The sequence below is a fragment of the Herpailurus yagouaroundi genome, unplaced genomic scaffold (assembly GCF_014898765.1).
Source record: "Herpailurus yagouaroundi ecotype Mexico unplaced genomic scaffold, PumYag 142, whole genome shotgun sequence".
Taxonomy (NCBI): Eukaryota; Metazoa; Chordata; class Mammalia; order Carnivora; family Felidae; genus Herpailurus; species Herpailurus yagouaroundi.
In genome coordinates, this window is record NW_024412397.1 from 46,320,096 (window position 1) to 46,332,191 (window position 12,096).

The following is a 12,096-nucleotide window of genomic DNA, read 5'->3' on the forward strand; positions in this document are numbered from 1 at the left end:
AGAGAGAGGGAGACAGAATCCAAAGCAGGGTCCAGGCTCTGAGCTGTCAGCACAGAGCCCAATGCAGGGCTGCAACTCACAAACGATGAGATCAGGACCTGAACCAAAGTCAGACGCTCGGTGGACTGAGCCACTCAGGTGCCCCGAGTTGGGTTTCTCATGCTTGCAACTGAAAGAGTCCTAACTAAAACAATTAAATAGTATAAACGATAAAAGCTACAAAACATTTGATAAAATTCAATATCCATACCTAGTTTAAAAACAACACTAGAAAAGCAGGAAGACTATCTGTGAAGACTATTTCATAACTTGTTAAAAAAGCATCACAAACTGGCAGCCAGAGTCATGTGAGGAAATGAGTCACCATCCATTCCACCGTTCAAGCCAAAACCCCAGTTGTTATCCTTTATAGTTCCTCCTCTCACACTATCCATTTCCAATCAATTACCTTGTTTTTGTCCATTTCACTTACAAAAGCTAACCAGTTCCCCATCACCATTCTAGTACAAGCAACCATCATTTCTTGCCTGGATCACATACAACTACATAGCCTAATAGTTTTCCCCTTTCTACCTTTGCTCTCCATCTTCCCACCCCCACCCTGCACTCCCATCTAGACTCCACAAAGCTGCCAAGGTGAGCATTAAAACCTTAATAGGGTCAAGATTACTCTCTAGGTGAATGTCCTTCCACAGCACTCCATTGTACTTAGAAAATCTTTTCAAACTCTTTAGTCTTTCCTATAAAGCTGAACACGATCTGGCTCCTGCCTACTTATCCAACAGTATGTCATTGTTATTCACCAAGCTCCAGCCACATTACCTTTTTTCAAGACTTTTTCAAGTCCCTCTGCCTGGAATGCTTCTTTTCCTATTTCAAGTCTCCATTTCAATTTCACCTCAAGGAGTCCTTCTCTATTACCCTTTATAATAACTTGTTCTTTCAGTCAACACATTTACGATTATTTATTTATTCATTAGACTCTTCTCTCCAAATAGTAAAATCTCTGACAGCAAGGAAGCAATCAGATAAATCTAGAAAGTGGGATGCTCTACTGAACAATTAACCCAGTCTCTTCAAGAAGTCAAAGCCAGGAAAAAAAGAAGAGATGATGTTCATGACTAAAACAGATGCCTAAGGGTAAGCAATGCATGGACTTTAGATTCAGACCTAAACAACACAATTACAAAAAGATATTTTGTGAGCAACAAGGAAAACCAGAATGTAGAGGATTACAAAATATTAAGGAGTTTTTGTCAATTTCGTTAGGAGTGATAATGGTTTTAAGAAACTATTTTTTAGAGATGTATACTGAAATATTTACTTATTTGTGAAATATCTGAGATTTCAAAATACTCCACTGAAAAATGATTTTCAACCTATACCTCACACTATATACAAAAATTAACTCTAAATAGATCATTGATTTAAACGTAAAATGCAAAACTATAAACTTTCAGGAAAAAACACAGGAGAAAAATTTTGGGAACTAGGGAAAGGGTTCTTAGATTTGGCACCAAGAAATATGAACCGTAAGAGGAAAAACTGTTAAATTGGGCCTCATCAAAATTATAAACTTTTGTTTTATGAAAGTCCATATGAAGAGGATGAAAAGACAAGCTACAGACAGGGAGAAAATATTTGCAAACCCTACATCTGATGAAGGGCTAGATGTAGAATACATAAAGAACTGTCAAAACTCAACAGTGGAAAAGCCAATCTGGTTAGAAAATGGATAAAATTGAAAAACATTCCATGTTGATGGATTGGAAGAAGAAATACTGTCGAAATGTCTATACTACCCAAACCAATTTACACATTTAATGCAATCCCTATCAAAATACCAACAGCATTTTTCACAGAGCTAGAACAATCCTAAAATTTGTAAGGAATCACAAAAGACCCTGAACAGCCAAAGCAACCTTGAAAAAGAAAAGCAAAGGTGGGGGCATCACAATTCTCGACTTCAAGTTATATTACAAAGCTGTGCTGATCAAGGCAGTATAGCAGTGGCACAAAAACAGAGACCTAGTCCATGGAACAGAATAGAAAAACCAGAAATGGACCCACAACTATATGGTATTTTCCACGAAGCAGGAAAGACTATCCAATGGAAAAAAGACAGTCTCTTCAACAAATGGTGTTGGAAAAACTGGACAGCAAAAGAACGAAACTGGACCACTTTCTTATGCTGCATACAAAAATAAGTTCAAAATGGACTGAAGACCTAAATGTGAGACAGGTAACCATCAAAATCCTAGAGGAGAAAATAGGCAGTTACCTCTCTGACATAGGCTATAGCAACTTCTTACTAGATACGTTTCCTGAGGCATGGGAAACACAAGCAAAAATAAACTATTGGGACTTCATCAAGATATGAAGGAAAGGAAACAATCAACAAAACTGAAAGGCAACCTTCAGAGTGGGAGAAGATATTTGCAAATGACATATGTGATAAAGGGTTGGTATCCAAAATATATAAAGAACTTAAAAAATTCAACACCCCCAAAATAAATAATCCCATTAAAAATGGGCAGAAGACACAAATAGCCATTTTTCCAAAGAAGACACATGAAAAGATACTCAACATCACTCATCATCAGGGAAAGATAAAATCAAAACTATGAGATATCACCTTATACCTGTCAAAATGGCTAAAATTAACAACACAAGAAACAACAGATGCTACCAAGGATGCAAAGAAAAGGAAACTCTCTTACACTGTTGGTGGGAATGCAAACTGGTACAGCCACTGTGGTAAACAGTATGGAGATTGCTCAGAAAGTTAAAAATACAACTACCCTATGATCTAGCAATAGCACTACTAGGTATTTACCCAAAGAATAAAAGAAAACTAATTCAAATAGATACATGTGCCCCAATGTTTATAACAGCATTATCTATAATAGCCAAAATATGGAAACAGCCCGAGTGTCCATTGACTGATGACCAGATAAAGAAATTGTGGCACACACACACACACACACACACACACACACACACACACACACAATCAGATATTACTCAGCCATAAAAAAAGAATGAAATCTTGACATTTGCAATGATATGGATGGAGCTAGAGAGTATTATGCTAAGCAAAGTAAGTCAAAGAAAGACAAATACTGTATCATTTCACTTATATGTGTAATTTAAGAAACAAAACAGAAAAACATAGGGATAAAAAAAAGAGAGGGAAACTATAAAACATACTCATAACTACACAGAACAAACTGAGGGTTGCTGGAGGGGAGGTTGGGGGATGTTAAATAGGCAATGGGGATTAAGGAGCGCACTTGTGATGAGCACTGGGTATTCCAGGTAAGTGATAAATCCTACACCTGAAACTAATACTACAATGTATGTTAACTGGATGGAATTTAATAAAAATGTGACAGAAGAAAAAGAAAATGGATAAAAGACATGAAGGACATTTCACTGAAGAAGATATACAAATGGCAAATGAGCACATACAAATGTGTTTGATATCATTAGCCATTTAACTGCTAATTTAAAACTACAAAGAGGGATCATTATACGCTTATCAGAATGAACAAAATGAAAAATAATAACACCAAATGCTGGCAAGGATGTGTAGAAGCTGGATTACTCTTACACTGTTGGTGAGGATGTAAAATGATACAGCTACTCTGGGAAACAATTTGGCAGTTTCTTATAAAACCAAACATGCAATTACCATATAATCTAGTAATTGCACAGTTGGAGATTTATACCAGAGACATAAAAACTTATATTAACACAAAAAAACTGCTATAAATGTTCATAGCATATCTATAAATAACAGCTCCAAACTGTAAACGACCCAAATATTTTTCAACAAGTGAATAAACACTGTGGTACATCCATACCATGGAATACAACTGAGCAATAAAATGTTGATATATGCGACAACTTAGATCAAGGGGAAAAAGGGGAAACAAGCAAATCCCAAAAGATTTCATATTATAGAATAGCATTTACATAATGAAAAAGTGAAATGAAAAAATTTTAGAAACGGAGGGCAGATGACTGCTGCCAAGGATGAGGGCTATGGATACAAGGGTGTGTAGGGCAGGCAGGGTAAGGAGGTGGGTGTGGTTATATAAGAGCATCATGAGGAATCCTTGTGGAGTTGGCACTATTCAGAATCTTGACTGTATTGGGGAGGCTGGGTGGCTCAGTTGGTTAAGCATCTAACCCTTGGTTTCAGCTCAGGTCATGATCTCACGGTTTATGGGATTGAGCCCCACATTGGGCTCTGTGCTGACAGTGCAGAGCCTGCTTGGGATTCTCTTTCTCTACCCCTCTTCCCCCCGCCAACCCCGCCCTGCCTCTCTCTCAGGAAAAAAAAAAAAAAAAAAAAAAAGAATCTTGACTGTGGATATAAGAAAGTTCACAGGCAATAAAATCTGATACAACTTAATATACACACAAATGCACACAAGTGATACCAGAAATCTGAATAAAATAGGTGGCTTTTATCAATGTCAACAACCTGGTTATGATATTGAGCTATAGTTTTGCAAATGCTACCATTGGCAGAAAATGAGCAAAGTACACAAGGAATCCCTATGTGTTCTTTCTTTCTTTCTTTCCTTCCTTTTTTTTCCTTTTTAGGTTAATTTATTTAAGTAATCTCTCCACCTAACATGTGGCTTGGACTCATGACCCCAAGACTAAGAGCTGCATGCTCTACTAACTGAGTCAGCCAGGTGCCCCCAAATCCCTGTGTATTATTTCTTAAAACTGCATGTGAGTCTACAATTATCTCAATAAAAAATTCAATTAAAATCACTCCATTGGAAAGAGGGAAAAGTTGGGGAAAGATAAAACAGGTTGGTAAAATGTTGATAACTGTTGGAGCTGGGTAATGGGTATACAGAGGTTCATTATGGTATTCCCTTTATATCTTTGTGTGTTCCAAATATTCAATAATAAAAAGTTAAAAAAATAAATAAAATAAACATAAAAACAAACAAACCTTGAATTTCTCTACAGGCTTTATTCTCACCAGCAATTTAAACATATGCTAAAGTCTCTCTTAAAATCTTAAAGACCACTTAATTTCATTCCCACCTCTCTCTCAACCCCTTCAAACCCAAATAGTGTCATCATCCTTCAGCTGATGGCAACATGGTTTCTACCCCCGACTCCTCTCAGAGTTTAGCCAGGGTGGATTACACACAAATCATTAAGGTCCCTCATGGTTGTAGATTATCCTCTACATAGTGCATTAGTCTACAGTCTATACTTCATCTTCTCGAGTGAAGACAGAACTCAAGAATACTCATTCGCTTGACCTTCAACATCGCTTGACCTTCAACATACATGTTAAGTAGGGGAGAGAAGTAATGCCCTTCAAAATTACTATCTCTACCGCAGATCAATCTCCTGAGTTCCAAACAGAGACTCATGCCTCAGTCTCTGTGGGTCAGGAATCTGGACACAGTTTACCTTCTGACTTAGGGTCTCTCACAAGCCTGTGATCAAGTTTGTCCTCCAGGGCTGTACTCATCCCAAGGCTCATAGGGGAGGCTCCATTTCCACACTCACTCACATGGTTGTTAGCAAGATTCAGTTCCCCAGGGATCGTAGGGCTACAGATTTCAGTTCCTTACTGTGTTTTGAACAGAAGCTTCTCTCAATTCCTTGCTACATAGGACAACTCAAAATGGCAACTGCATGCTAGAAGAACAAGCAAGTGAAAGTGAAAGAGGATGCTCAAGACATAAGTCACCATCTCTTTGAAACTTACCCTCTGAAGTGACATCCCATCACTTTTGCCTATCCTATTCCCTAGAAGAGAGTTACTAGATTCAGCCCACACCCAAGGGAAGAAGATTACACAAGGGCATGAACATCTGAAAGTGGGGATCACTGGAGGCCATTTTAGAGGTTGCCTACTATAGTTCCATAAGCATTTCAACCTCAACAAGTCCCAAACCTCAATGGTTCAAACTTCAGTCAAGTTTCATATTCCTTAAGAAAATGGCAGGGCCATTTACCCAGAGGCTAAATCCAGAAACAGAGGTGCCATCTTTGACTCCTCCCTCTGCAGTACCTCCTTCTCTCCTCTTCCTCTCCCCCAATACTACCCAAATAATAATCAAATTGTATCAACTATGCCACTAAAGTTTCTCTAAAATCTGCCTTATTCCCATTTCTGCCCCAACCCTAGTGAAAACTATCATATTTCATCTGGATTACTTCATAGACTCCTTTGTGGTTTCCCTGCTTCCAGTCGTGATATCATCCAATCCACTGACCACATTAAACTCTGAGAAATCTTTGAAAAATAAAAACATGAAAAAAAAAAAAAAGAAAATCTGAATGTGTCATTCCTCTACTTAAAAACTTGTACTAGTAAGGACCATTTCTCACTAAGCAAACTGAGACAGCACAGAACTGGACCTGGAACCATAAAATGTAGGGACTGTAATATTTACTCTTTACATATCAGCCTTTTGCTCTCTTAATGCACAGAAACTTTCTCTGTTACAGAAAAAGAAAGATGGCCACTGGCAATCTTGGACACACGTCCCAACAGATGTCCTAGAGTAAAAAAGCTACCTCTATTTCTAGTGTGAAAAAAGTCCTAAGGATGGACTTACATTGGCTAGATTTGAGTCACATGCTTATCACTGTGTACAGGAGGATAGAGACTATGAATGCATCTATGTGAGTCGTGTGAGTGCCTCTGTGGTTGGACAAATGCAGTCTGTTACTAGAAGGAGAGATCAGTAATAATCCAGAGAATGACAATAGCCACATTAAAATCCTTCAAGGCCTCTTACTTCCTTAAAGTCATTCTATGATCCAGCCCTTCTTTCTAGTTTTATCTCTCTCTCTCTCTGCATCTCTCTTTTGCTTTTACATTGCTTCAGTGATCTGGAATGCCTTCCAATTCATAGAACATAGTTGTCTTTTGCTGCTTGGTCTTCCACATGCTATTTCCTTTGTCTAAAATACCCCTCCCCCTTCCCACTTTTTAACCTGGCTACCGCTCATCTTTCAAGTGCTTACTTAAATATCACCTCCTCAGGAGAATCTCCCTAACATCTAGAGTTCCCATACTGTACCACATTCTCCCCATTATAATACTCATTTAGGCCTAGTTAGGACCATTCACTTAATCATCTAATGTTCCTGCAAGATAGTAAACTCTCTAAGAACAGGGATTTTACTCATTGTGAAACCCCAGAACCCAGCACCATGTTTGGCATATCTAAGTGCTCAACAAAAATGAATGTGCTAGAAGAACCACAGACAAAAGTGAAGGGAAAAGAGAAAGCAAAGGGAGAGTAAATAATAATAGCAACCATTTATTAAATAGCTGCTGTGAACCAGACACTGTGCAAGATGCTTAACATGTATTATTACCTATTTAACTCACATCAGCTCTATGAAGCAGGTGCTAGTTTGCTGCCTGTTTTAGTATTAAAGAAACTGCAGTTTAGAGAAGTTGGTTGCCTTACCTGATGCATACTTGCCTTCCAAATTCATGATAGTGATAGCCAATTAATATTCAAATATTTATTGAACAAATTTCATGGTACAATGCAAAGAGCAGAGGTTTTGGAAGTGGAAAAAATTAGGTGTGAATATGGGCTCCCTCATTTTCTAGCTGAGTACCTTCAGGAAGCTATCACAGCCATGAATCAGTTTCCACACATAAAAAAAAGGGAGTTAAATACTGTCCTTAACATTACAAAACGTGCATAAAATACTTGGTACAAAAGAAATATTACTTAAATGCTTACTTCTTACCTAGCCCCCTCACTGTAGTATATCATGTGGTATATATATAAATACAAGAGGAATTAGGCTACCTAGCTTCTTCAAGATCCTACTATCCAGTTGGTGTGAGAAGCCTATTAAATAGACCTGAAATTAAAGTGAATATGAGACCATGGGCCACCTGGGTAGCTCAGTCGGTCGGGCGTCTGACTCTTGACTTTGGCTCAGGTCATGATCTTGGGGTTCGTGAGATCGAGCCCTGCATCAGGCTCTGAGCTGACATCGCAAAACCTGCTTGGGTTTCTCTCTCTCTCCCTCTCTCTCTGCTTCTCTCCTGTGTGTGCTCTCTCTCAAAATAAATAACCATTTAAAAAATTTGACAATAAAGTGAATATGAGGCCAAATAGTTGGTACAGATTATAAATGCCGGAAAAGAATAAGAGCCATGATGGCTGGAGTGGATCAGAGAAGGCTTCATCAAGGAGAAGCAATGTGAGGCGATTCCCAAAGGATAAATAAGAGGGAGTGTGGCAGAAATAAAGGTGTTTTCTCCTCCACCCACCTATGAGGGCACAAACACATATGGGTAAACCAATGAAGCTGCCCCTTTAATTAAAGAGGGTTGATAAGGATTATGGAAGAATTTGACGGCCAGAATGTGAAGCTAAGATTTGAAAAAGTAGGAAACGTGGAGCCAGTAACAGTTCGGGGTCAGAGAAAGGACAGTGTAAGGAATGGTAATAAATCTTACCTTTTTCATGGGAATACTGTAAAGGATTCATGACTTTTTTTCCTAAGAAGAAAGGTATTACCTCTCCAAGATGTTATTCAAACATGTTTTTCATTTATAAAAGAAGGAAGTAAAGCAAAAAGAAAACAGACCTCTTGCCTCATTTCATGCTATAAGATAATCAATAAGAAGGAAGTGGAGGCCAAGACTCTAACTGTGGTCCCCATAACTTCCTGTATTACTAAATAATACTGCATCCACATGCTGGTCAAAACTGGTCAGCCCTGGCTTATTTATAAGTCCTCACAGCAACTACTGTTTACAGACAGAGTATTTTGTGGCGTATTTTAATAAATGCCATTATAAACTTTACCCCCCATAAAAGGTCATAGCACCCTCAAGGAAACGCAATGAACAACTCCATGCAAAGATGCAAATTATAATTTCAGAATCCTGAGACGAAACTGTCTCATCCTTCCAATGTATCTTTAAAAATGCCCACTATAGGTATTTTTATATCTTTACCCTTTTACAGCTCATTACAAAGGAACTATCAATCAGTTCTATAGCATTCTTAAAACATTTTAAATGAGCCAATGTGGCTTCTTATTACACCCCAGTCTTCCACCATTACTTCCTTTATTTTAGGCTCTAAAACTTGGGCATTATTTTCTAACCATATGCTTCATGCCTTGTTGGGGATTATATAACTTTTTGTTTTTATCAAAATGGTACCCTTTTGGTTTAAGCTACATCAGGCTTTTCTTAAATTTACAATTCTAAAAAAATTACTTATAAAACAGAAGCAAAACTAGAGGGCCCAATTAAATAGAAAAATACTTTAAAAATGATAAGATTCTTTCTAGTGTTATTTTTTTTTTACCACTTTACATTTGATAGATTTATAATAAAAGTGAATTATCTCCTTCCATAACTAAATTGCTTTGGAAAGTGAGGGAAAATACAGACACTGCTACACTTAGAAATGCATGGCGTAGTCTCATAGCTAGTGTCTCAATTTCCAAAATACAAAACAAACATGCTCATGAAATTTGAGAGATTTAAAAAAAAATTGGATCCTTCTGAATTCATAGGTTAGGACTTAGAAGATTCGGGGTAATAGATCTTTGGTTACCAGGGCAATGTTGTCCTTTTTAATTTTTATAAATCACTAATATTATTAGATATAATTAAAACTTGGCAGGAATAGTACTGCTACCCTGAGCATTTAAAAGTTTTTCAGAAATGTGGATACATAAATATAATGTAGGGTATAATCTCTCAAGGAATTACAGCATTATTTGAACAACAACCAAAAAGTGGCAAAAGATCGGAGTTTCTTGGGGCTTAGAGGCTCTAAAAGGCTGCCAAATATTCAGGAGAAAACTTTAGGACAATTACTTTTAACAGGTGGAAATGTATGATAACTGGCTTGGCGTTTTTGACCAACTTCTCAACAAGAGATTCAATTTTACTTTAATCGTTCCTATTTCAGGGGCAGGCATGGTCTATTTTTAATGTAATTACTGCTAAACAACAGTACCCACACAAAGTAACTGCTACTTTTCCACGCATCTGTGAATTCCCGCGGAAGTGGCTTATGTGCATTCAGGATGGCTGTTACTGGCTAGAAGTCTTTTCTTCTCTTATTGTCAGACACGGCATTCATATTGCTTCTAAAATCAAGGCTTCAACTGACACCCTAGTTTGGGGTCTGGAGCTATCCTTTGAAAGCGGCTGCACACCTATGAAATCTACCTCTTGCTGCCTCTTGCTCAAATTTCAGAAAGGGCATCTCCATCAATTAAAAGAACGCAGCAATTTTCACAAGTGGGAGGCTCTCCTTTCCTGACCCCCCCCCCCCCCCCCCCCCCCACACACACCGGAGCCTTGGGCTGGGGCAGCTGGGTAAGGAAGGCATGACACCGGGCACGGTGGGCGGGGTGGGGGGCGGTGGTGAAGTTGGCTGCTCACCGCTGTGGATCCTTTCTTCACCGCTTCCTGGGCATATTCCACTTGGAAAAGGTGTCCGTCCGGGGAGAAGACAGTGATTGCCCGGTCATACCGAGACGCCATGGCACAAGCCTACGCCGATTCCCGTGGCGTGGACGACGCTACTACAGGTGAGACGTGCGAAAGAACCGCCCAGCTGCCACGTGCCACCCGGAAGTGTTTGCCCGGCCTCAAAGTGCCTCCCGGAAGTGTTTGGGCACGCACTTCTTGTCGCCATGGGGAAGCCCTGGCGTCTGGGGGCCAGGTGCCCCTCAGAAGTCCTCCTGCCGGCCTGCCTGGGCACGGCTGTGCTTGCGAGTTGGCAGAGTTCCTCTGCTACCCTCGGTGTTTGGTGCAGGCTTCCCAGTTTTCCCAGCACGCTGTAGCTCCAGCAGTGGTGTCAGATCACTCGTTACAAAGATGACAGCAAAGACTAGAGCTTAACTGAGAGAAATTTGAAGGTCAGATATTTTTATTTTTGCAAACCTGTCAGAGCACCAGGGGTGAGTTAAATCTCAACCTCTTCATTTTAGCTTCAAATTGTAAATTTCATTTCACTGTCTCTCACATATTTTACATCGGTTTAAAGCAAGGAAAGACATAATTTTCAAAATAGTGTTTCTTTTTTGCACAGAAGATGATGTGGTATATATATACAATGGAGTATTACTTGGCAATAAAAAGAAGGAAATCTTGTCATTTGTAACAACTTGCATGGAACTAGAGGGTATTATGCTAAGTGAAATCAGTCAGAGAGAGGCAAATATATGACTTCACTTGTATGTGAAATTTAAGATACAAAACACATGACCATAAGGGAAGGGAAGCAAAAATAATCACAGGGAGGGGGACAAAACATAAGAGACTCTTAAATACAGAGAACAAACTGAGGGTTGCTGGAGGGGTTGTGGGTGAGGGGATGGGCTAAATGTGTAGAGGCATTAAGGAAGACACTTGTTGGGATGAGCACTGGGTGTAATACATAGGGGATGAGTCATTGGAATCTACTGAAATTATTATTGCACTATATGCTAACTAACTTGGATGTAAATTAAAAATAAATAAATAAAATTTTTAATTTTTGTTTTTCTATTTTAGAGACATTGAGCATGTAGGGGTTGGGCATGGGGATGGGCATAGGAGAGAGAGAGAGAGAAACCCAAGCAGGTTCCATGCTCAGCACTGGATACCACCACACTGGGATCATAATCTGAACTACAATCAAGAGTCCCATGCCCAACCAAGTGAGCCACCCAGGTGCCTGGAAATAGTGTTTCTTTTCATTATCTGCCTTGTGAACAAAATAGAGTAAATGGGCAGATAATCCACTAAATAAAGCAAATAGTACACCAAACTATTGCTAATGACAGCAATTAAAATAATACTATTTTAATCAAAAAAAAAATTAAAAACCCAAAGTACACTGCTTAAGACATTTCTGCAAATATAACTATAGTAGAAAGTCTGTAAAAAGGCACAACATTTCTGCCTGTGAAACAGCTCTTGTCTTTTTGTCCTCATCTATAAAATGGGAATATTTTTAAAATCTTTTTAAATTTACATCCAAATTAGCATATAGTGCCATAATGATTTCAGGAGTAGATTCCTTACTGCCCCTTACCCATTTAGCCCATCCCCCC

At 38.8% G+C, this 12,096-nt stretch overlaps 1 protein-coding gene across 1 annotated transcript in view; it reads right to left on the minus strand.

Annotated features, from left to right (window-relative positions):
• The window catches only part of PSMA8 (proteasome 20S subunit alpha 8), a 50,074-nt gene extending 39,457 nt beyond the window's left edge, over positions 1-10,617 (minus strand). The window contains exon 1 of the mRNA XM_040479186.1: positions 10,439-10,617. Within this exon, the coding sequence (XP_040335120.1) occupies positions 10,439-10,540 (102 nt within the window). The 5' untranslated portion in view covers positions 10,541-10,617. The remainder of the gene's footprint in view (positions 1-10,438) is intronic.
• Positions 10,618-12,096: the final 1,479 nt, after the last annotated feature.